Genomic DNA, 27,019 nt, shown 5'->3' with positions numbered 1-27,019 from the left:
GACACCTTTAAACGACCTCGGGAAATTCTGTTTAGGATGTTTATAAAATTTACTCAATAAATTGATCCATGAATTCCTCCAGAAACTCTTCCTATTAGTTTATTGGAATGTCCTTCAAGATACCAACAGGAATTTTTCAATCTGTTCAATCGGCAAATCAGCTTAGGGTTCCTTTCACGATACCTTCAGAGATACCACCAAAAATTAAGTCCTAGAAACATGGAGCAATGCCTCCGAAAATACTTCCAGGAAATGTCCTCAGACCTTCTGTTAGTTCGTCCAGGAAATTCTGGTAGTTTCATTAGGGACCATCCATTCACTACGTAAGGTAATTTCAACGGTTATTTAAACCCCCTTTCCCTCATGGTAAGATTGTTTGTATGAAAAACAAAAATTGCTTGGACCAACAGACCTACAAGTAATCTTTGGAAGGATATCGAAAAAGATCATGAAGGTTCATACAGCAATGGTCTATCAACTTTTGAGTTCAACAACTCTTTGAACTGCTTAGAGTACATGTCATCAGATCTACATGCATTACGCTGTATACCAAAGAGTTTTTGAACTTGAAGGTATCATAGTTCTGCGAGGTTCTTAGATATTCTCTGCGATGATGGACGTATTGCTCCAAGAAGCTCTGCAGGAATTCTTCGCGTGTTAAAAAGGAGTTCATGGCAGATTTTCTGAATTGAATAGTCCCCGAAATACCAACAGCATCCCGACTTGTAGTTTTCCTCCTGATCAGCTGTGACCCAACAATTAAGTCTTTATGATACGCGGTGAAACCTTGGCCCTGAAATGTAGGTATCGTCACAACAATAATTTTTCGTGGAGTCACCGAATCAGAAATCGATTGCACTCTGCTTCAGATGTTGTAAAATTTAACTATTGTGGTCAAATATATTTCCGGAAATTTTCACATAAATATCCTCGAAGATTTTTCACCAAAAAAAAACCAACAGAAAATCCTTTGAGAATTTTTGATGAGATTCATACAAAACAGCAAGGAATTGCTTCAGGACTATTTTTTTCAGATTCTCCCAAAAAATACTTTAGGGAATACTCTACAAAATCTTTCAGCAATATTTCTTCATTCCACATTTAGAAGATTATAAAAAAAACAACTTTTTCCTCGACACGTTTTGAAATATCATCAGATTCAACCTCAGATAGTTTTTCAGGAAATCCTTTTGAAAATGCAGCCGATATTTATATAGCATTTGTACTTCAGAAACATTTACAAAGTATTCAGGAATCCATTTTTTTTTTCAGAAATATTTTCTGCTATTTCTTGAAAGTTTGGCCAATTCTCCAGCAATTTTCTATTAATGCATCAACGATTCCTCTGAGAATATTTCTCACGTAACGTTAACTATATAACATTGAGAGGTTCTCTTTGTTAACTTTATCTTTTAACAACTGACTCACATTAACCTCCTTTGTTGCGTTTTTTTATTTATATGAAACACTAGCCAAGGACATAGTTTTTCGACCTATAGTGAACTTGCCAAAAGCTTTAGTATTGCACTGTTGTAATCGAAAAAGTGTGAGAGAGGACGAGAATCTCTCAATTTTACAAAGGTCCTTTCGAAAAGTTAGACAAGACGTTTTTTTTTGAAACCACCACGGATATCCTCAATGAAATCCCTTCCAAATACCTTAGAAGATTCCCCGAGGAATGTCTTTAGACATGCGTGAAGGGGTTTTTCAAGAAATTTATCCTCAAGGATTTTTTTTGTAAGATTCCAAGCTAAATTCTACCATTTATTTTTCTGAAACCGCCTTCAAACCTTCTCAAACAGATTTCTCCAAAATTCCTTCAAGACACTTCCTCTCAAATTATTTTATAAATTACACTAGCAACCACTACATCCCTTCAGGATTGAAAATATTTCTACAAGCTTTTTGAAATAATTCTTCTAGAACTTCTCTAAGGGGTGCTTTGCGAAGGCCCAAGCCTAATAGGTCATGTGAGTGATTTCCCATCCCGGATTTTGCGTGTTGATGCCGAGATTGTGACTCCAGTCGAGGATAGATTACCAACTGGTGAGCTCGTTTCATGCTTGTGATAACACAAATTTGTATCGGGACAATGTTACAGTATTTCAAGGTGATTATAGAACGAAACCACACCTCAAATTTTCAAGAGCACAAGTCTTGAGTCTTGAGAACCAAACAGCGCTCCACTTTGAGAATTTATCCAATTGTTCACCACCAGCATACAAGCAATTTGATTGGTTTTCAACGCGAACTGTTGTCAGATTATCCAGTCTTGTGCATTTGAAAATTAAAAGTTTGGCTTCGTTTTATAATCATCTTGAACAAATGGTTCGACCAATCGATAAAGTTTTCAGCTCAGAAGAATATTCGGTTCTCCAGATTTGTGCTCTTGATAATATGGGATTTGGCTTCGATTCATCTTTACTTTAAGAACACCTACAGAGATTCCAGGTGAACGCTCTCAGAAATTCCTCAAAAACTCTTACCACTATTCCTATCAGGAAACCCTCTATGACTATCTCTAGGAAATCAAGCTGTAATTCTTCAAGAGATTCACAAAATAGTCAATTTGGTGCTAAATTTGCTACTAAAGCTTACGATGTCGCTGGAAAATCGATCCCGAAAGGGAGGAGATGTAAACCTGAATACGATCTCGCGATGCTCGTTGCATTCTTTGAACCGATCATCCTTGTTGACCAACATACCTGTAACGAAAAAAAAGGAAAGAGTTAATTTTCCGACTGAAAGCAGTTCCGAAAAAAAATTCTATTAGTTTTTCTTAGTCTACTGACTTCCTGGTCTCGCGAGATCAAAGCTTCGCAAAATTCACGCAAGAGATTTTGATGCAGAATCAGGGGCTGAGAAAATTGAGAGCATTTCTCACTTATCACTCTCTGTAACAATTAATGATCCACAACACATCATGTTTATCATCACATGCTACCGCTCTGATTAGAGGAGGGTTATTGGGGGAGGGGGGGTGGTTATAACAGTACATGATAAAACCCATCTAAACAAGCTTCAAACCTATTGAACCTATAACTCAAAAACGGTAAGACCTACAAAAAAAAGTGTTGTATGGGGGCTGTCGTGAAATTTCCTGACGTTTTAGAGAAAAAAATGAAAATATAAAAAACATTTTCTTCACTGAAAAAAAATGCCACCAATAGCGTCACATGGGCCTTTGCCGTGGGATGTGGCAAAAAAAGTGCCACTCTGATTCCAATCCATATATTTTCTTGAAATTACATAAGCTGACAATTTTTTTTTTATTTTTATAATGAGCTGCAGCTCCATCTGACTTAAAAATAACTTTTGATTTGTTTAACAAAATTTATCAATTTTGAAATAAATAGCTGAACTGCTACTGTGTCATGGGTCTGATATATTATAATAAAACTAACATTTTCCAATTTATTATCTTTTTTATGGTAAATCTAGAATTGGTGTATCGTTGCTTGGGAATTATTCCAGTGATATCCTTGAGCAGCGTTATAATTTTCAGAAAAGTCGCTAATGAGCAATTCCACTGAACATGACGAATTTGTTTTTAAATTTAATTTTTGTATTTTTTGAATCGCCTGAAAATTTGCATACTAATTCTTTATGACCAAAAATGGCATTTTGCACCTTCAGACCGCCATTTTGAACGCCTTATTTTTGAGAAAGGCGTATCGGAAAATCAAATCTTTAAAAAACTGTAACTCGAAAACGGTTTGTCCGATCGATTTGAGACCTTCTACAAAGTTGTAGGTATTGCTTAGGACTATATGGAGAAAAATATGCACGGTAAAAAAAGTTACAGATTATTTTTTATTTCAAAAACAAAATTTTAAAATAGATTTTCTCTAGAAACGCAGTTTTGATTTTTTTTTATTTTAGGATATGTTTTGGGGGACAACTTATGTGATTTATTGCACAATGTTTCAAAATGGAAGAATTATGGACAAAAAAGTTATGATTTTTTTTTTAAATTACAGATTTTGGAAAAAAATCAAAATAGAGGAAAACAATAATTTTTTATGTGATTATTTGAAAGTACAGAAAATTGCAATCAAAAAGTAGTTAAGTAAATTTTTTCTAGGTTGCATCAATTTCGAGATATACTCATATTTATATAACATTTTCAAATAAAAAAAGTAAAATAGACCCTTTTCAAACATATTTCGTGTTTCTCCATTCCAGAAATATTTTATTTTGATTGAGTGAATCGTAGCTGAATTGGCTTGTTTAGTGGTATCCAGTTTCTTACATATTCTGAATCTACGTTAAAAACTGAACTAGGATCCAAAGTTTCAAAATTTTACGTGGCCTGGAACTATTTTTAAAACACGTTTGAAATTAGTATGGAAGTCACCCCTGAATCACCCCTCGGCAAATTTTACTTCGGGACGAGCTGTCATTATGTAAATTGAAATGTCATTGAGTCAACGGATTGAAATATTTTTCAATCATTTATAACATCAACATTAGGATATTGAAGTGCAATAAAATCGTGTTATACTTAGAAAAATGTGTTCTTTCAATTAAGCTACAAAAAACTGTGATTTTTTTTTTACTAAACAACCCAATTGTTTATTTTTTGATCAAAACCTATATACTAAAGTATTTAAAAAAGTATGCACGGTAAAAAAATATAAACGAATTTTTCAAATGAAAATTTGAAGTTCATTGTTCTTAAAAACCGCAAAATTTATGTTTTAATTTTTGGATATGTTTGGAAACCAATAGGACACTATTGCAATCACATGTTTGGGAATGGTTTATCATGCCAGTAAATCAAAAAAAAACCTACCCTAAATGGTAAATAAGCGAGAAAAATGGGTTTTATCATTGCTCTCTCTTTGGGGCTCTCCTTTGCAGCTGCTATTTATCAAGCTTGTTACAACTTGCAAAACACACAACAGCTTCAAAAGAGTTACCCACGTTTGAAAGGCTGATATCGATTCCAAACATATCTAATGGCATTCATGGAGATGATTTCATGACAGCTTTTAGTTCAATTTCGACCAGACAGTTTTCCGTTGATTACATCCGTCCAAGTATGTTTGCACCCATCAACCCAGACAACCAGAAATCGCATGAAAGTTCACGTTATAACTCGTTTATTCATACTAATTATATCAAACTCGCAAAACACCGTGGATAAACTCGTCAAATTGATGAGTTTCCTCGCATAAAACACTTTTTTTCTGAGTTCATTTGCACATTTTGTTTCGCCTCGTACACTAGTACAAAGTAAGTCGAATCAATTCGTAGCAGCTGTCAAATTAACATTTGTTATCATAAGTTATGTCGCATAAGATCACAGGTTAGTTCGGTGGAATATTTTAACACTCGCATTGTATGTTATTATTCATCACATAATATATGCACGCATATCGCCTCCACTTTTGTACGTAGAAAGCCTTTTCGCGACATCTTATAAGTGAAATTTTGCACATACAAAGCCTCCAGGTGATTTCGTTATGCGTACATTTTGGTTGTCTGGGAAGTCCTCGAATGAAACAATGATTTGATATGATCAAACGACGCATGATGCCAGATACTATGGGGGCGGACAGCAGATAAATGCCAAAGCATAACGATATGACGACGTCGTCCAAGCAGTCAGTCCTCAGCAAATGCAGCGATTTCCGCTTGGCAAACTTCTCAGAATCCTGCTCGAATGTTCCTGTTCGTTTAAGTGAAATGTTAAAACTTCATGCAAACATTGAATTCCGTAGAAAATTTGTTCAAATTGATACATGGCAGTTTCTGGGAGCGGGACGTTTGGTAAAATTTTCTTGGTGGTTTTTTTGCATAATGTTTTATTAGGCCAAATTGTACAAAATTTGGTATGTAATGAGATGCGCTTTTATTAGTCATTATTTTAATCCACACAGTAGACCGACGAAGTGTTTAATTTTCTAACAGCTTATAACATACATATGGCAATTAATACTGAAACTTATTTGAAACCTGGATCTAGGCAGCAAGTTCATTTGTTTCAAACTGACTTGCGGAAATTGACGTGCAATAAGTCAATTTTTTTGTCATTGGTGACTTCTGTGCAAAACATCGTTCATGGAATAATTCGCAAAGCAATTCCAAGGGCAGAATTTTATTTGATGAGTGCTCTTCTGGACATTTCTCAATTTGATACCCTGATGGCTCTACTTGTTTTTCCTCTTCTAGAAACCCTTCTACGAATTGATTTGGTATTAACCGACTCTAGCCACTTTTGTAGCCAACGCGTTACTCATGCTGATTTTGATTCTGATCATGTTCCTGTTATATTTCGATTCTCAATCTTATCAGCCCTATTTTCAATTATTTTCGAGCCGACTGGAATATATGTGAAACATATATAGATAGTAATCTTGATGTTAACATTTTTTTACAAAAAAAAAACTTGATATTGTCAATGCTCTTGAAACTTTAGCAAATTCCATTGTTGAAGCCAGGGGCGTTGCAATACCAAAATTTGAATCCGTGATTGTAGACGATGATCTTAAACTCTTGATCCGTCTTAAAAACGTGAGGAGAAGACAATTTCAACGCACTCGCGATCCCACCATGAAAATTATAAAACAGGATCTGCAAAAAGAAATTAAAAACGTTTTACTTATTTAGGAAACAAAAATTTTGTTGTTTTTTTTTTTGAATTGGACTCTGGCTCTAAGTCCTTTTGATTAATGTAAAAATGCCAAGGTTGCAACCTTATCACTGCAGTGATAAGAAGCGTCTGTGGAAGAGTGCTATTCGATGATGAATGATCTTTGTTAAGATGATTAAAGGTTGTCCTGTCGGATCACATAATTTTGTTCAGATACCTTATCTGAAAGTCATCAAAATAGTTCCGAAACTACCCAAACCCAAGATTCTCCGCAATCTTTTTGTTACAGTGAAATGAACGACCAATCAACGCTTGTGCTTGAAGACGAATGTCTTTACGAAAGTGATTCCCGCAAACGCGTAGGCGTTCGTTCATTCGCCTGTTTGCTGCTTCAACACCAATTTGTTGCACTCTGCAGCAAACCCAACGTCTCAACGACCTACCCAACAGCCGTTTCTAGAATTCGCATGAATTTTGCACAGTGGTAATCACCACCATCATTATCTGCCTCGTCTCACTATGGGCGGTTTCCATATCGATTGGCGGTCAAAAATATGTTTGCCATTTTATGTCATATTATTGATTTTTGTGATACAAACTTTATATTTTGTTTAAAAAAAAAAACTACTGTTCGAAACAAGATAATACTTATAAGCCACTTGTGCGATAATTGGTGGAAAAACCATTATAAATATTAGAACTTACATACTTACGACGATATGAATGGTTTTATGGTATTTAATTATCCCCTGGCGTAATCTTTAGCTTTAATTTCTAGCATAGCTTTTGAGTAAGCTTTTTGTGTAAGCTTTCAAATATTGTACAAAGTTCTATATAACATATTACGATTTTGTAGAATATTCCATTCAACTAGGTAAACGTTGAACGGAATATACTACAAAATCGTAATATTTTATACAAAACTTCATACGATGTTCGAAAGCTTACTCAAAAGCTATGCTAGAAATTAAAGCAAACATAATTCTATAAATACTATATCAATGAAACTACAACAGTTCTTAATCTGATATTCCAGAAAAAATCCAAACAGAAGTGTTAACTATGCAATGATGAACAAGAATACCCTATCACAAGCCATTTTTTTTCGATTTTTGTCCACCTGATCGCCCATAGTGCGGCTGGCGTGTTCCATCGAGACGTGTTGCATTAAAGACTAGGCTATCACCATCACATCGAGGGCGGGAAGGTTTCTTCCGAGAAAGTTACGACGATCATCGCTCGGAGCGTTCTTATCGGCAGCAGTCCGTGGGTGGATATTCATTTCAACAGAAAAAAACTGCACTCTCTTTCATGTTGAATCAATCTGGCGTTTTCCGGCGGTGTGTGTGTTTTGCCCTCCACGCAAAGTCACAGGGGCCTTCCTTAGGATAATTGTGACGTCCACGGCTTCGAAGGAATGCCATGTTGACGGTGTCTGGGTTCGATTCCTGATGGGTTCAAAATCTTTACGTAATGGATATTATCTTGATTTTCCTGGGCATAGAGTACCATCGTGCCTGCAAAGAAAGCTATCAGTTATAAACAGCGGAAGTGCTGAGGAGCAGACTCTGTCTCATTGAGGACGTAATGCCAATAAGAAGAAACAAAATCACATTCTGTACATTCTGGAAGAATACCTCGAACTTGCTAATTGGACGTCAATTTATCTGGTGGATGTTCCCTGTCGGTCATCGCTGTGGACAAATGGTGGTTGTGTGCCTTCAAACGGAACTCAATAATCCTCTCAAACAGTTGGCGTATGATAAATGGTTGGATCAACAGCCAGCACTGCCGAACAAAACGTGATAATTTTAGACATTCGAACGCTGCGTAAATCTTTCCCGGAATTGGAAATGATGATGTGATGTTAATACGGTGGTAAGGTTGAATTTCATGTAGTTGGTTTCGATTTTTAGAGTTTTTCTCCTAAAATCTAGTGAGAATCTGTGGAAGAATTATTGAAGGAATCCCAGACTGGATTTCAATAAGTTTCCCTGGAGAAAGTCCTAGAGGAGTTAACAGAGGAATTGCGAGACAAATTGTGAATATGAATATCTGAATATCTGATGCAGCTCGTGAAGGAGTGCGACGAATTATTAAAATAATACCAGCAAGAATCTGTGGTGAAATTTCTGATGTAATTCTACGAGTAATGCTAAGAGATATTTTAAGAAGAAATCCTCGAGAAATTCGTGGATAAATTTATAGAAAAAATCTTAAGCAAGCCTTCGAGCAGCTTCTGCATGATTCTGAATAAATCCTCGAAGGATGGCAGAATGACTGAAGGATTCTGGAGGAATCCTAGAATGATTCTGGAAGAATCCCCGAGAGATTCTGATGGAATCCCCGAAAGATTCTGAATGAATCCTCCAAGGGTTCTGGAAGAATGCTCGAAGGATTCTGGAAGAATGCCAGAAGGACTTTGGAAGAATACTAGAGATATTCTGGAGGAATCCCCGAAGGATTTTTGATGAATCTGTAATGTAGAGAACTCTAAACACTCTGCAACGACGCAGTCATAAACGACCTTCGTACTATTTGTATATTAAATGGAGTCGTCAGAACGACTGGTTCTCTCTTCTAGAAGCTGGAAGACTTCTCTTGCTGAAGCTGGTAGACTTCTTTTCCAGGAGCAAGAAGACTTCTCTTCCAGAAGCTGGTAGACTTATTTTTTAGAAGCTGGAAGACTTCTCAGAGGCTGGAAGACTTCTTTTCCAGAAGCTGGAAGACTTCTCTTGCACAAGCTGGAAGACTATCTTCCAGAAGCTGGAAGACTTCTCTTCCAGAAGTTTGAAGACTTCTCTTCAAGAAGCTGGAAGTATTATCTTCCAGATGCTGGAAGACTTCTCTTCCAGAAGGTGGAAGACTTCTCTTCCAGAAGCTGGAAGACTTCTCTTCCAGAAGCCGGAAGACTTCTCTTCCAGAAGCTGAAAGACTTCTCTTCTAGAAGCTGGAAGACTTCTCTTCCAGAAGTTGGAACACTTTTCTTCCAGAAGCTGGAAGACTTCTGTTCCAGAAGCTGAAAGGCTTCTCTTCTAGAAGCTGGAAGACTTCTCTTCCAGAAGTTGGAAGACTTCTTTTCCTGAAGCTGGAAGACTTCTCTTCTAGAAGCTGGAAGACTTCTCTTCCAGAAGCTGGAAGACTTCTCTTCCAGAAGCTGAAAGACTTCTTTTCCTGAAGCTGGAAGACTTCTCTTCCAGAAGCTGGAAGACTTCTCTTCCAGAAGCTGAAAGACTTCTTTTCCAGCAGCTGAAAGACTTCTCTTCTAGATGCTGGAAAATTTCTTCCAGAAGTTGGAAGACTTTTCTTCCAGAAGCTGGAAGACTTCTCTTCCAGAAGTTGGAAGACTTCTCTTCCAGAAGTTGGAAGACTTCTTTTCCTGAACCTAGAAGACTTCTCTTCCAGAAGCTGGAACATTTTTCTTCTAGAAGCTGGAAGACTTATTTTCCAGAAGTTGGAACACAATTCTTCCAGAAGTTGGAAGACTTCTCTTCCAGAAGTTGAAGACTTTTGTTTCAGATGTTGGAAGACTTCTCTTCCAGAAGTTGGAAGACTTATCTTGCGAAAGCTAGAAGACTTCACTTCCAGAAGCTGCAAGATTTCTCTTCCAGAAGCTAGAAAACTTTCAGAAGCTGGAAGACTTCTCTTCTAGAAGCTGGGAGACTTCTCTTGCGAAAGCTGGAAGACTTCTCTTCCAGAAACTGGAGTACTTTTCTTCCAGAACCTGGAGTACTTCTCTTCCAGAAGCTAGAAGCCTTCTCTTCCAGAAGCTAGAAAACTTTCAGAAGCTGGAAAACTTCTCTTCTAGAAGCTGGGAGATTTCTCTTCCAGAAGCCGGAAGACTTCTCTTCTAGAAGCTGGAAGACTTCTCTTCCACAAGCTGGAAGACTTATCTTGCGAAAGCTAGAAAACTTCTCTTCCAGAAGCTGCAAGATTTCTCTTCCAGAAGCTAGAAAACTTTCGGAAGCTGGAAGACTTCTCTTCCAGGAGCTGGAAGACTTCTCTTCTAGAAGTTGGAAGACTTCTCTTCCAGAAGTTGGAAGACTTCTTTCCAGAAGTTGGAAGACTTCTTTCCAGAAGTTGGAAGACTTCTCTTCCAGAAGATGGAAGACTTCTCTTCCAGAAGCTGGAAGACTTCTCTTGCACAAGCTGGAAGACTTCTTTTCCTGAAGCTGGAAGACTTCGCTTCCAGAAGCTGGAACACTTCTCTTCTAGAAGCTGGAAGACTTCTTTTACAGAAATTGGAACACTTTTCTTCCAGAAGTTGGAAGACTTCTCTTCCAGAAGCTGAAAGACTTCTCTTCCAGAAGCTGAAGAACTTCTCTTCCAGAAGTTGGAAGACTTCTTTTCCAGAAGCTGGAAGACTTCTCTTCCAGAAGTTGGAAGACTTCTCTTCCAGGAGGTGGAAGACTTCTCTTCCAGAAGCTGAAAGACATTCAGAAGCTGGAAGCCTTCTCTTCCAGAAGCTGAAAGACTTTCAGAAGCTGGAAGCCTTCTCTTCCAGAAGCTTGAAGACTTCTCTTGCGAAAGCTGGAGGACTTCTCTTGCAGAAGTTGAAAGACTTCTGTTCCAGAAGCTGGTAGACTTCTCTTCCAGAAGCTGAAAGACTTTCAGAAGCTGGAAGCCTTCTCTTCCAGAAGCTTGAAAACTTCTCTTGCGGAAGCTGGAGGGCTTCTCATGCAGAAGTTGGAAGACTTCACTTCCAGAAGTTGGAAGACTTCTTTTCCAGAACCTGGAAGACTTCTCTTCCAGAAGCTGGAAAACTTCCCTTCCAGAAGCTTGAAGACTTCTCTTGCAGAAGCTGGAGGACTTCTCTTGCAGAAGTTGGAAAACTTCCCTTCCAGAAGCTGGAAAATTTTTCTTCATGAAGCTGGAAGACTTATCTTCTAGAAGCTGGAAGACTTCTTTTCCAAAAGCTGGGAGACTTCTCTTACATAAGCTAGCAGACTTCTCTTCCAGAAGCAGGAAGTTTTTTTTTCCAGAAGCAGGAGGTCTTTTTTTTCCAGAATCTGGAAGACATGATTTCTAGAAGCTGGGAGACTTTTCTTCCAGAAGCTGGTAGACTTCTCTTACAAAAACTGAAAAATTTCTCTTCCAGAAGCTGAAAGACTTCTCATCCAGAGGCTGGAAGATTTTTTTTATTCCAGAAGCTGAAAGACTTCTCTTCCAGAGGCTGGAAGATTTTTTTTTATTCCAGCAGCTGAAAGACTTATCTTCCAGAAGCTAGGAGACTTCTCTTCTATAAGCTGGAAAACTTCTCTTCCATAAGCTGGAAGACTTTCAGAAACTGGAAGCCTTCTCTTCCAGAAGCTGGAAGACTTCTCTTCCATAAACTGGAAGACTTCTCTATCAGAAGCTGGAATATTTCTCTTCCAGAAGCTTGAAGACTGCTCTTGCAGAAGCTGGAGGACTTCTCTTGCAGAGGTTGAAAGACTTCTTTTCCAGAAGCTGGAAAATTTTTCTTCATGAAGCTGGAAGACTTTTCTTCCAGAAGTTGGAAGACTTCTCTTCCAAAAGCTGTATGAATTTGATTCCAGAAGCTGGAAGACTTCTCTTCCAGAGGCTGGAAGATTTTTTTTTATTCCAGCAGCTGGAAGACTACTGGAAGACTCTCTTCTATAAGCTGGAAGACTTTCAGAAGCTGGGAGCCTTCTCTTCCAGAAGCTGGAAGACTTATCTTCCATAAACTCGAAGACTTCTCTATCAGAAGCTGGAATACTTCTCTTCCAGCAGCTTGAAGACTTGACTCTTGCAGAAGCTGGAGGACTTCACTTGCAGAAGTTGAAAGACTTCTTTTCCAGAAGCTGGAAAATTTTTCTTCATGAAGCTGGAAGACTTTTCTTCCAGAAGCTGGAAGACTTCTTTTCCAGAAGTTGGAAGACTTCTCTTCCAGAAGCTGGAAGACTTCTCTTCCAGAAGCTGGAAGACTTCTCTTCCAGAAGCTGGAAGACTTCTCTTCTAGAAGCTGGAAGACTTCTCTTCCCGAAGCTAGAAGACTTTCCTTCCAGAAGCTGGAAGACTTCTATTCCAGAAGCTGAAAAATTTCTCTTCCATAAACTGGAAGACTTCTCTATCAGAAGCTGGAATACTTCTCTTCCAGAAGCTTGAAGACTTCTCTTGCAGAAGCTGGAGGACTTCACTTGCAGAAGTTGAAAGACTTGTTTTCCAGAAGCTGGAAAATTTTTCTTCATGAAGCTGGAAGACTTTTCTTCCAGAAGCTGGAAGACTTCTCTTGCAGAAGCTTGGTTGGAGAAACGGCAACCTCGCTCGTGAATGCGTGTGGAAGTGAATGAGGGGAACGCTAAAACTGAGTGTTTCCCATGCTTAGTCGCAATGTTGTTAACTGGCAGGCTATGCCAATCAAAATTTTCATGAAGTTCTGGAGATCCAGGTCATCTAGTTGAAACACTATAAAAACAGCATGGAACGAGCTCACCAAATTATCCAATTATTCAATAATACAATTGCTCGTTCCACTCGAACCTATCTATTTTATATTTTGGTAAACTGGCTTGTGGTTTTAGTCTGTACATCTAGAGAAATTATCTGGGGCTTCAATACGAATCTTTTCGGGCTAATTTACCACTTGCAAGTACCATTACTTCCACGGTATAAGTGTTTACACTGTTATCACAAATCTTCCGAACGAGAGCTTCCTCGCAGCTCTTCAATGACCCTAATTGCTTATCTCACCACGATCTAGCACGTTCTATCTCTAAAGTGTCAACACTGGGCGTTAGGAAAAAAAAAGTCATATGTGTATTTTGTTGCACCACCACAACATATGCAGAGGTGTCTCTCTGAAATAAAAGGCATTAACCGAAATGGAACCCGCCGGGACTCGGTCGAGCGTGCACTCGGCAACTCATCGCCAGCATCGTCGTAAACCTACTAATCGAATCCGGACGATTCCGGTTCGAGCCAGGTCGGGCAATCACTGATTCTCTGGGCTCTGACTCTTGAATGCTGCGCGGCTATTTGCTGCTCAGCCAAGTGCGTCAGCAATTAGTGTTCGCCCCGGCGGCGCGGCGGTTGCCGGCAATGAAACAAACTTTAATGCCGGTAATTGTGTTTTCACGCAAAACAAAAAAAAAACACAAGAAGAAGGAGCAAAAACTGTGGCATCAGGGAAAGCAGGCCCGGTGTGGCAAATGGCATTTTAAACAGCATCAATTGCTCTTAAATCTTAAATGGAGTCTCCAAATGGATGATAAAACGATTGGCTTCTCCAAAGGCGAGAAAGGAATCGTTCAGCAAAGTAGGCGCCGCGTTCTCTTCGTCATGTCATGATTGATCGACCTAGTGTTGAACTCTCTCTGGGAGATGGGCATCAATAAACGGTTCTGGAGCTTTTCTGAAGTGGATCATCCGCTTCTGGGGAGATTCGGCAGGGTCTATCTGGACAGAACCGCTCATCGATTTGTAGCGGTACTTCATCAGACCTATTGGAGCTCGTCTCATCGTGACAACATGTCTACTTGAAGGATTCAAATACAGTCGCCTCTCCACATCTCGATATCGAAGGGACCATCGAGATAGGGAGAGATCGAGACAAAGATCATTAATTTAATGAACACTAGATTGAAAATCACTTCGTTACTAGGAAAATAATAAACAAACAAACTTCATTTCGAGTTTTCAAATTGTTCTGAATCACTTCAATCTGGTCTAGTAACCTTTGATAATCTTCATATCGACATATGGAGAGAAAATTGGGAACGAACAATTATCAGGAACGCATCGAGATATGGAGCTATCGAGATAAGGAGGATATCGAGATATGGAGAGAGAAATCGTATGCAGAATGAAGGGACCGAAGTAATCATCGACATAGGGAGAGATATCGAGATGTAGAACATCGAGATGTGGAGAGTCGACTGTATAAAGCTTTTGGTTTATATTATAAGTTGAGTTTTGAAAGCATGAAGAGAAATCTCCCATTTGTGCAATTTTGACGGTTTCTCCATGGTAAGACTTTTTGGAGTCTATGAATCTTTACGTAAATAATGGACGACTTTTATGAAGAAAACATATCCAAACATTTTTGCAAGCTACTACAGATGACACGTAGGCTTCCTCCTTTGGCGGAGAGGCCAAAAAAAATTTTTTTTGACATCCCTGAGGTAGCTCAGGCAAGTCAGGTGTAAAAATATTGTATGATATTGACCCCAAATGCTGCCTTGAGGAACGCCAGCAAGTCTCTTAGGCTTCGGAGTTCTGATAATTAATCTGACGATTTGACAGATAAATTTTAATTATTCTTGAATGGATTTTTTTTTTATTTTACAATCATGCCTTCATGCCAAAAACTGTCGAATGATTTTTCTATGTCTAGAAGAGCTAGATCAGTAGAACAGCTTTCAGATTTGTTGGAACGAATCAAATTTGTTACACTCAAAAGTTGGTGAGTGGTCGAATGGCGGATTCCGAAACAAAGACAATTTTTTTTGACTAATTGCGAGTCAATTTTCGCAAGTCAGCTCGGAGCAAATTAACTGGCTGTACAGTGCATTGAAAAGGCAAATAGGCAGCTATGAAAGTGTATTCATCAAGCTGTAATTCAACAGAAAAACCCAAAGATTTAAAAACTTTGGTTTTAAATAACGAAAAAAGTTGATGTTTTATACGCCTATGAATGATGATTGCAACTCCCCCACATGCCCTATCAATTCTATCATTACGTTAAACAAAAAAGCTTTTATCTCTTTAGAGTTTCGATCCAGGTTTCAACTAAATATCAGTAATAACTGGTATATAAATGTTATTATCTGTTAAACAGCTCGTCCTCTTTACCATTCAAAGAACGAGCATTCCAATTTAAAATATTTAAACACATATTTGGATCCATTCAAACGTAATCCGATAGCAATTTTATTATTAATTTTACACCAACTTGGACTGCTTCAGCCGTTGTGGTTGTTTTGAACAATGCGTCTATCATTTGACTCAATTGTTCAGTTAAAAAATCAAAATCATAGACAAACATTTCGCTAGAAGTAGGTGCAATTTCTATTTTTTTTTTCAGCATTAACCATTACACCCTTGGAAGAGAGTGCGCATTCCGGAGAAACATCCTTTCTTCCATTCTTGCCACGATTAGTGACAGTTTTAAATCCCACTTTTTTGGAAGGAAGTTGTGAATTCAGAGGTTCACCCTTCCTTTTGTTTGTAGTTGCAATCATGTTTAGTGAATAAACGAGAGAAGACGTGACCTTCGAGGGGTTTTTTCCCAAGACGGTGTCCAAGAAGGATTACCACCGCTAGCTTTCGCCAACGAGACCAACGAAAAATCGAAGGCACGGGTCCAAACAAGGATCGTAAATGGATCAATAGTAGGAAAAATAGTAGAGTAAGGTGGGGCAAAAGTTCGACCTTAGTGGTATAATCAAAGTTTCCAGGAAAACAATAGCAGTTAAAACAAAACAAATACCATACAGTGAACCTTCAACATATTGGCTATAATTTTGCTGAACAAACTTGTGTCAAAATATTTACCCATTTTTAGTTATAACAGTTTCAAAATTGATTGTCTTATTCGAACTTTTGCCCCACCGGTGGGGCAAGAGTTCGAATCTAGTGTGGAGCAAAAGTTCACTGGCTAAAACACAAAATATCGATCCTTTTATGACAGGCATACTTTACACCAGCCGTAAACTTAAGTTTGACGAAAAATACACACTAAATTTTCATCAAAAAATTGCCTAAAACCGGGTTGATTGTAATATACTCAAAAATAGCAGTTTTTCGCAAAACAAAGTGAAAATGTAAAATTTTGGTGACAGTTTTCACACGATCAGACAAATTAACTAAATTTGAAGATAATATGTGGATTTTAGACAATTTGCAAATTTTTTCGTGATTTTATATATGGGTCGAACTTTTGCCCCGCTGATTCGAACTTTTGCCCCACTATGGGCCAAAAATTGTTTTCAAGCATTTATGCAAAAACTTATACACCTCAAAGCAACCTTATGATAGGCCTAGAAACGTCCCTACATAAAATATTGAAAAAGATTTTATCTTCAGTTGGTTCCATGCAACGAAAGTTTGACCAAAAATTACAATATTCACGTTGAAAAACAACAAATAGCCATAACTTTTCCAAATCTCAATCGATTTTTATGATATTTGGATTGAAAGTTTCTTACTTGAATAGCATTCGAACCACCATGACATTTATAAGATTTGTTTTGAATTGAGCTAGAAATCTTAAAAAGAAACTCTTACCCCACTCGAACTTTTGCCCACTTTACTCTACTAAAAAGTACTGTTTTAGTAGCACTGAAAAGTACCGTTTTATTACTTAAGGTAGTTTAAGAAAACTTCCAAAAGCAACAAATTAAACAATGCAACACCATTCCAAGCGATGAAATAAGGTATTTTTTGATAATTTTAGAACTCCAACGAACATGTTTGCAAGAAGAAACCATTTTTTTATTAAACTCAAAGTTCACTGTACTTGAAACGCATTTTCTCAAAGCTGTTTGCCTATGAATCAAACTTTAACCATGTTAACGCATGTTATCGTCTTTTTTGTCGTCATGAATTCAAACCCAATGAAAATGTTTAGGCAGAAATAGAAGTGTTTGATTATAATCCGAATTTATTTTAGTTAAAAATATACGAAAACCCCTATTTTTAAACTTTTTTGCTTATATTTCCAAATTGAAAGCCAATTCATTCAGTTTTTTTTACATAAATTTGAATATAAAGGCTTGTGAACATGTTCGAGCAGAAAACAAAATTATTCACTGTACTCCAAATGTGTATTTCACTTAAAGAGCTACGAAACACCCTTTTTTATTTTTTCTACATAAATTGACTTATAGAAATCAATTGAACAAATTTGTGTAGAAACATTTTGATTACACTCAATATTATTCACTAAAATTTACGAAAACCTCACCACTGTCTATTTTCTGTAAATCTAAACTTAATGCGATGACTCGTGAAAATTGTAATTTCAAAAATATACACATGTCGTCGTTGTGAATTTTTATTTACCAGCAAATAGGCTTGAACACATTATGTTTCTTAGATTTTAAGCACAAGAAAATTTTAGTGTGATCCAAAATTACTATTTATACTAAGATGTCCATCAACTTAGAGATTGCTTTGAATGTTGATTTTTAAGTAAATGGGGTAAAAAATCAGGATTTATGGTATTTCGTATTTCATTAAGTGAAATAAAATTTAGAGTGTAATAAAAATCTATTCCTGCTCTAGCATATTTATTTGAAAAAAAAAATATTTCAAAGTTCGTTTCAGTAATTGAAATTTTGAGTGTAATCGAAAATTTATATTTCTGGTAAAAAATCGGATATGACGTCGGATAACTCATTGGGAGACGTCAAACGAAATCCTTCAGTAAAGTATTTAGAATCTGTTTTATGTGGATAGACCAATACCCCATTTTTATGTTTCGAACTAGCTTTACATAACTGTCTTATGTTGGAACTTTTCAATCAACGTCTCCCTTTAAATCGGCTGTCCGAAGTACACATATTGATATCTTAATGTTTGGCAACCTCTTTTATGAGAAGTTCCCTGATAATACCTTTTAACGCTTTGAGTATAGTGTTTCTTGAATTATCAGCACGTTCTGTTGTTCTATGATAATTGCGAACCTTATTTACTTATAGCTACCTGAAGAGAAAACAAAAATTCAATCTCTAATGAAAAACTTTTCACTTGCCCCACGTGATTAGAAAATTGAAGGTGTTTCAATTTAGTTATTTTTAGGTCTATGTCGAATTAATTCTAAAACTTTTTTTATTGCAGTTTGAAACTGTCAGAAGTGGTACAGAAAACTATTTTCCACTGAAAATATTAAAATAAGATTGTACGTCACCAACTTGTTACGGAGTAATAGTTGACAGGTTAACAATCTTTCCCTGTATTATGCAAAAATGGTTGAATAATCTCAGGAATATCTTACTTATTGCAATGTTCTGAATGGCCTCAAAGGTTCACGCACGAGTTTAAAACGTTAATTCACATATTCAGTAAAATATACCAATTATTTTCACTTACCCCACTTACCCACTTGCCCCGGTACACAGTTCGAACGAAACGTCTAAATTTCTGAGACATACAGTGCTGTTCTGAATAATAGCAGCACATGTCGATTTTCATACAAAATGCTCAACTTTGACATGCTGTAGTTTTGTTCCCTTTCTAGCAATCGAGCTGAAATTTTCTCCACAGAACTACAAATATGATCAATTGTAACTAAAAATTTTCAGTTTTTTTCTGAGTCCCTGCCGAAAAGTGAGACACTAGGTGAAATTTTTCGAAAAAATAGCAGTTTTTCATTTTAAAATTTTTCTTCTACAAATATTTTAAACATTTTCGGTTTAGGTGTAGGTTTGATAACTAGGAGGAGATTGTTCCAATAGTAAGTAATATACAATTTAAAACTATAATGTCAAGCCGAAATTCAAATTTTTAAAACTGCTATTTTTTCGAACAATTTCAGCTAGTATCTCACTTTCCGGCAGGGGCTTAGAAAATTATGAAATTTTGTGTTTACAAAATTGGTCATATTTGTAGTTCTGTGGGGAAAATTTCAACTCGATTGCTTGAAAGGGAACAAAACTACAGCATGTCAAAGTTGAGCATTTTGTATGAAAATCGACATGCGCTGCTATTATTCAGAACAGCACTGTATAATGCACATAATTGGAGCGTGGAATATCATGGATATTTACATGATATGTCATGTAAACTTCAATTATATGTCATGTAATTCAGCAGGATCCTGAGTGATTACATGACATATAACACATTTTAACATGATTTCAGACTTAAATTTACATGACGTCATGTTTACCTCGCATAAATGAAGTTTACATGGCGTGTAATATTCATTATTTTTAACAGTGTACCTTACAAAAAGCGTTACCCCCTCGGTGGGTGGGTTTCATAAATAACCTTTTTTTGGCAAAGATATTACTTAATATTACTTTAAAATAACAAGAATCCCTTTATTGAGTCGTTGACCTCTCGTGAAAGCTCCTTTAAAAAGATGCTCCTATCCTCGTAACGGCGACAATTGAAGTGGCCGGCAGTAGAAGCTGCCATACCTTTTCATCTTAATTAAATTTTCGATACTACCCAGCAAATCATTATACAGTAGATTTGCACGAAGAGCTATAAATCTGGCCCACGATTTAACTCTGAATTAAGGTGAAGATGAATCGAAGCCAAACCTCAAATCTGCAAGAGCACAAATCTGGAGAACCGTACAATCGTGTAAGCTGAAAACTTGATCGATTAATCACTCACTGGTGGTGACCGATCGATCAAATTTTAAGCGAAGATTGCTTTCTGGTTCTCAAGATTTGTGCTCTTGGAAATTTGAGCTGTGGTTTAGAAGGTGAAGATACACTTAAGATGTACGCTGTTTGAACCAGCAGAGTATTAAAATCGATTTGTTTGCTCGCTAGAGATCAGTATTAAAAGTATAATCCCATAATCGGAAGTTTTTGAATTTGGGCTGTATTTTTCATACTAGAAATTGTAAATCCCGTTCTGTAGTATATTTTCGTGAAAAACATATAAACATATTTTTCTGAGATAGTTTAGACTCCGAGGGTTTGGCGTAAAAAAATATAAATATAATTTTCATTTTTTTTCATGATGCTATGCTGAACTAGAAATACTTTATTGATACTCACCAAAATAGGACTTTTTCATAAATCAACGGGGCAACCCCTAAGCGACATTTTGCAGAGTTCCCCCCATACAAAAGTTTGATTGTTGCATCATTAGCTACCATTTGGAGGTTGAGCTCCCAGATTTACTGACAAAATGAAATTTTGAGAAATCCTTGTTCATACCATATTTTGGTATCATCATAACCTTAGTCAGGTATTGTTCAGTAGTTCGGGTATTAGTGTGGTATTAAAAATATTGTTTAAAACAATAAGAAATATCTTATTGAGATATTCGAAATCTATCTATTGAACTACTATTGAAAAATTTCATTTCTATATGAAAATTTATCATGTATTATTAAGGTATTACAATACCTGATCCAATTATCAGTTTGGTGTTTGTAGAATATGCCTGAGGTATTATTTGAGGTATTTTACCTCTTATGCAGGGCTCATTCATTTCTTATTCAGGTAGGTTATACTGAAAATTATCTGGTACGAAATACCGCAGCTTTGTATTCAGCTGGGCAGCTTAAATATAGCTAAAGTGTGCTCACCTCAGCGATCACCTAATGTTCAAAAATTAACTAGGGTAAAACATAATATCAAAGAAGTATTGTATTCTAAAGAACACACATCGAATGGAAGCTTTCAAGCATACCTTGAAAAATTCTAAAGCTTACAACGACTTACTTTACGCCGTGTTTACATTTTGATTTCAATTTCGACCACCATGTTCACCTTGTTTATGTTTTGTTTGCAGTGTCGTCGTTTACTCTCGACGTGTTTTATTTTCGACTCGCCGTGTTACTTTCGTAATCAAAAACAGTGTTGTTTTACAAACAGTGAAGTTTTGTCTTTTACAAATTTGAGGTTTTTTAAATAGTTAAATTATCGGCAAGAGAAAAGTTTAAGAGCAGTGAATAGTCTATTCTAACTAACAATTTCATCGCAATATTTTCTTGAATTGTTTACATTTTATCAGTTTCGCCCAATTCACAAAGCACGTGTTAGTCATTTTTGTGAAAGTAACATAACATCAGAATCAATGACATTTCCTAGCTGATCAGTTATGAAATAAAATTATTTGCGGAATTGTCAAAAACATTTTGGAGTTTGCATCGGCCACGTCCTAACTACTATGGCTTGCGAAGTCGATAGAGTCAGATCACATCCGCAAAATGTGATTCATGACTAATTTCGCAAACAACAGGTCTAGTGCTCCAGTCTGCCAATAATGCAACGCTATTCGACAACAAAGTAGCCACATAAATCATGAACAAATCATTCCAACCCGTAACAATAATTACAACCCAGTGTCAGATCTCGGAATTTTCCCCACCCTGCATCGAGACGGCGGTAATAATAACAGGCCGAGCCGTAAAATGAGTCACTTTTTGCCAGTTATTGAGTGTTATAGCGATTGCGACGCTTGAAACAAAACATCAAAGAGCGTCGATGCATTGCGTGCAGCGGGTATCTAGGATCGATAAGCACCTACCATCTGGAGCATTTCTGTGCATTCGATTCCATCGCCTGAATCATTTATCAGAGCCGATGATGATGGGAACATAACCTGTTGGTTTCATCTGGCTTCTTCGTTTATTGTCAATCGTAGCTAGCAATCATAACGCGCGCGTGTGTCGACGCGCATGTTGGATATCACGTAGCCTACTTTGCCGTTAATCTACCGAGCATAACGAAAAAAAAACACTGATCGTAAAAATCAGCTGACGTTAAGCTGCTTAACCCTTTCGAGACGGATAAGTCTTAATAACCCAGTTTTTATGTTCGGCAGAATGAAATCAATGAAGATAGATAGTAGTAGATTGACGGATTTTAGCTCCAAAACAATTTAGAGCACCTACAATATCTTGACTACATTTTATGCTTTTGACAGATCGTGTATGCTGTTCTGATGACTATTTTGCTTTTTCTGTAACACTATGAACATAAAAAAGTCGTCCTGCAAGGGTTAACTCACCAATTTTCAAAACGTGCATCTCGTGACTGCGTAAACGGGGGCAGCTGTCTACGGGTGGAATGCCAGCGCCAGGCGAAGGGATCCCACCAAGGTTACGACGATTTGGCGACAATGGCGTAACGTATCGCCAGCCTTTCGACGCGCGACACACTTCTTCGCCTAGCGAATCGCTGGACTACAACACATGCTGTAGTCGTCGTCGTCGTCTTATGGTTGTTTACAAAACAGCAAAATCGGTTGACCGACTTTATCAGTGTATCATCCTTTTTTTTAATTCCCTCTTCGTTTTATTCTTTTGATTTCAATGCGGTTGTGTCGTTTTTTCGTAAACAAAAAACAAACTCCGGATGCCACCCGGAGCCGGACGGGTTACTCACTCGATTACTCTTTTTATTCACTTTTGAGAAGATAACCGAGTCGTGAAATTCCAACTCAATAATCACAAAACACCACTTAGCTCAAGCATTCTTCTGTTCGACGGATTCTTCTTCCCCAAAACGGGTTCAACTTTCAAAACTTTCTCACTTTTTTTTTCTCTTCTGCACATTCACCGATATCTCTCTTTCACCTTTTCGCGGCACGCTTTGTGTTCGGCTGATCGTCCGAAATTGTATGCGTGATTTACGAATTTCCAGACGCCGAACTTTTTTTTACGATGTCGTACCTCCGTGCGAAACAACTTTCGAACCGGGCGCGAACCGGTTCCCCAAATCTATCATCGAGTCACCGCGTGCTCTCAATACGCCGCTGGAATTTCGTCAAAACAACAACACTCGACCAAAAAAACTGTAATAAAGAGAAACCATAAACAACGGGCCCGATCACATTAGCATTTGAGGACATTGATCGCACAAACAAAAAACAATCATCGCAGTAGACTGAGGAAGGTGGCGGCGGACGCCGAGATGGACCGAAGTCGTCCGATCAAAGTAATCGATCGATCATCTGTCACGAATCACGGCAGCAGCCGTCATCGGCTACTGCGACCGGGTCGCAGTCGGACGAACGAAGAGACACGAAGGGTCACAACAAAAGAGAGCCGAGTGGAAAAAAAAAGTGCTGTGCGATCGGTACTTTTCCAGCGCACTGGATCTCTTTTGTTGTGATAATGATTGCTGATATTATTCCGTTTCGTAAACAGAATGAGTAATGTCTGGCTGTTGACTCGATTACCGAGGTGAACTTTTTGCGATAATCAACTTCGCTGTTCATTTCCAGCAAAAATTTATGTCTCATTGATAGGCTTTGGGTGTGAGCGTCGGCTATCTGGTTTTTCTAATGGTCAACAAACTGGTCCCACAAAGCAACTTGTTGGTCATGTTTGTTCTCCTAATTTGCGAAACAAGAAACAGGTTTCTTCGATTGCTTCTTTCGCTATAATTCGCTCACTTTTTCTTCTCTTCTGCATGCGCATTTCACACTTTTCCTCTGTTTACTTTCATTTATCTTCTTCAATTAGCACACTACTTTCCGAAACGTGCAATTCACCGTCTGCCCGACGGTTAAAAGGCTTAATTCATTCTCTTCTTCTCCGCATTCCAACGCATCGTAAAACACCAATCAGAAAATTCTTCATCGCAAACTATCAATCCAACGGTACTCGGAACGGACTCCAATCTTCGCCACTGTGTCGGCCAATCGGCCGCCTTATGTATGGCAAAAAGCCCTCAATCAAAGCATGCCTTTCTTCTTGATTAGAGCGCCTCCATACACAAAGTCAAGGCACGAATCACACAAAAAAAAATTCCAAACCATAAATCAAACGCGACGCGACAATCAAACCTTTCACCTTCTTCCTAACCACCCTGTTTCGCCGACCGTCTGTCGTACCTTTAAAAAAACACTCTCTTGCCTTCTTCGCGAACACCTCCCAATGCAAAAAAATGACAGTTTGTTGTAATGCAGAAACTGTTCTAACACAACAACCGACCGCAACGCCAGAAAGAGGGGACGAAGCGCGCGATGCAACGCAAGTAACGGACGCACGCGGCGCGGTACTAACTTTGTGTGATGTGTGTAGATAACTCTCTTCTTTCACACTGGTCTGGGCGCTATACGCAACAACACTACAAAAACACGTCTACTCAGCGCGAAGTAACTCTCGAAACTGGTTGTCGCGGTCGCGATCGCGAGACCACACGAATCGAGCTTGGCGGCAGCAACCACCCACCAGCAGCCGAACGCGATCCGAACGAAGCAGCGGCTCCGTTCGGCTCTGCTGAGTGCTTGAGCTTGTGTTGGTTCTGCTGACTGCGGGTTACTTGGATGCGATGCCGCTTGGACTGAGTGCACGAGAGTGGAGCTACTAGGATGACGGGGAGCAAAAGGGCAATATTTATCAGCTGAGAAGGAGATGGTTCGACATGGGTTGTGATGAAGCGGAATGTGCAGCATAAGTGGCTGAGGGAAAAGGGAACCTAAGGGTAAGATGGTTAAGACAATAAAAGGAAAATGTTTTTGCAATTTTGTTAGAATTTACTTATGCAAACACAATTCCTTCCGATGCACCGAAAACAGTCCCAGTAGCAAATACCTTCTATTCGTTTAACACCTTTAAGGAGCAGGCATTGCCGTTAACAAAGGGGCTCTGCACTGTTTTGTTTTTGTATGAGATTTTGACGTTTACTGGCCTTATTGTTTACTAATTTCATGGTAGAGTGAAAGAGAGAGATTGATATTTGTACGGAGCCCAATAGGCCTCTGCACTGTTTTGATTTTGTATGTGATTTTGACGTTTACTGGCCTTGTGGTTTTCTGAATTCATGTAGGAGTAAACGAGAAAGGACGATTTTTGTGCAGAGCCCTATAGATTTCAAACCACGATCAAAGTAAGGGAAGAAAAACATCGCATCTGTATCGGTCTATATAATCAGAGCTGTAGCAGTAGACGATGAACATACTCTAATGATGTGCAGCGGACCATGATTTTTACAGAAAGCGATTAGTGAAATATACTGTCAATTTTATCAGAATTCAACTTCTGGAACACAATAAATTGTATGTGTCTGTCATCACCCTCGTTGTTTGCGATTGATTACAACAAAATCCATTTTTGTTTCAATTATCTTCGCAGAGCTTGACAACTGGCAAGTTTGTGTTCGCATTCGTATTTCGGGAATCACTTGTTTGGCAATTCTGCAATCATTCCGGAGATAACGCCAAACAGTCCCAAACCGGTCGGAATGCCCCTATCTGCTTTTCGGGGGTTGGAGCTGGTCGAAACCCTCAACGCTAAACCTGGAAATAGCACACCCCGATAAGCGTCGTCGTTGTCAAATGCTGTAGCAATATGTCAGGAGATTAGGAAATTGAATGGTTTTGCGCAATATTTTGAGCGAGATAACACTGAGCCTTATTGTTATTGCGCGAGGTTCTAGATGACACACACAATACGGGCCCGGTTGAGTAAGGAGAGGAACGCGCTGAATCACTGACACAGTGACACGGTGGGGAATTGGGGTTTGTGCCTTCTTCTTTAATGAGCTGTATGCGATTTGATGTTTCCATGCGAGGTATTCCTGTGGGTCGTGATAGATGGTTTGGGAAACCCTCGTGTAAGACAATCAGAGATCCGAATGATTGTAGAGGACAAAATAAGAATTTGTGAGCTCGTTTTATGATAAATACAATATAAACTTAAAAAACTCATTTTTTTATGTAAAATAAATTCAATTGACATGTTAGACCCTACACGAATTATAAAGTCAGATGGCATGCTGAATCAGATAAGTTTATGAAAGCTCCTCATCAGAAATCTTTCATGTTTAAAAAATCGAGAAAAAGATGATTTTAGCCAGTTACTGAGCAAACTTCTGGCTAAAAGCTGGGAGAAAAGCTTTAGAACAAAACATTTCACGATTCGAGATTAGAAGCTTTTTCAACTTGTTAATTAGTTTGATTTGAAGCTTTGAAAACCTCTTATCACGAAACGTGAAAGGTTCTGACCAGGAGCTGTGTATTAGCCTGGGACACGGTTATATGAAAAATTTAGATTCTCGCTCCAGTTCACTTTTTGGATTGCTTTTAGGTCCCATACCAACTGTGCAAAATTTCAGCTCTATCGTAAAAACTATATTTTAGCGCCAGCCGTTCAGTTTGTATGTGATTTACTATGGGAAAACTTACTTTTGCAAAGAAAAATCTCCAGTGGTCGCCCAATGACCTCTATAAAAATTCTGAACACAGATCGTGATAGGTATTTTTACGATGAACAACATTGCCGAAGACCGCAAAGCAATCCGATGCTTGTGAAAAAAGTATTTAAGCATAGACTATTTGGAAATTTCACCTGATTTTGTTAATATTGTTATTCCTTTACGTGTTAATCAACGTCGCCTTGCAAATAGGTTTTCATTGAATTTTTTTTTTTTTCACAAGCATCGGATTGTTTCGCGGTCTTCGGCAATATTCTTCATCGTAAAAATACGTATCGAGGTCTGTGTTCAGAATTTTTAAAGAGGTCAAAGGGCGACCTCTGGCGATTTTTCTTTGCAAAAGTAAGTTTTCTCACAGCAAATCCCATACAAACTTTGAACGGCTGGCGCTAAAATATAGTTTCTCCGATCGAGCTAAAATTTTGCACAGTTGGTATGGGACCTAAATGCAATGCAAAAAGTGGACTGGAGCGAGAATCTAAATTTTGTCCCACACTACTGTGTATGCTTCTGACTAGAAGTTGTGAATGCTTCTGATTAGAAACTAAAAAAATTCTCCTGATTAAGAGCTGCGAAAGCCTCTTGACTAGAATCTGTGAAAGCTTCAGACAAGAAGCAAACTGCA

At 38.0% G+C, this 27,019-nt stretch overlaps 1 protein-coding gene across 10 annotated transcripts in view; it reads right to left on the bottom strand.

Moving 5' to 3' along the window:
- Positions 1-27,019, bottom strand: part of LOC5574971 (histone deacetylase 4) — a 252,457-nt gene that overhangs the window by 62,870 nt on the left and 162,568 nt on the right. Inside the window, exons 1-2 of one of the 10 annotated variants that reach the window (XM_021842194.1) lie at positions 24,243-24,359; positions 22,241-23,026 (exon numbers count right to left, since the gene is read on the bottom strand). The exons of 5 other annotated variants lie outside the window; for them this stretch is intronic. In XM_021842194.1, coding sequence (XP_021697886.1) covers positions 22,241-22,259 — 19 coding nt within the window. In that variant the 5' untranslated portion in view covers positions 22,260-23,026; positions 24,243-24,359. Of the gene's footprint in view, positions 1-22,240; positions 23,027-24,022; positions 24,360-27,019 lie in introns of those variants that run through there. 4 more of the 10 variants (XM_021842187.1, XM_021842181.1, XM_021842183.1 and 1 more) reach the window with 4 other exon arrangements.

The sequence above is a fragment of the Aedes aegypti genome, chromosome 1, assembly GCF_002204515.2.
Source record: "Aedes aegypti strain LVP_AGWG chromosome 1, AaegL5.0 Primary Assembly, whole genome shotgun sequence".
NCBI lineage: Eukaryota > Metazoa > Arthropoda > Insecta > Diptera > Culicidae > Aedes > Aedes aegypti.
This window is presented reverse-complemented; position numbering and strand designations above follow the sequence as displayed.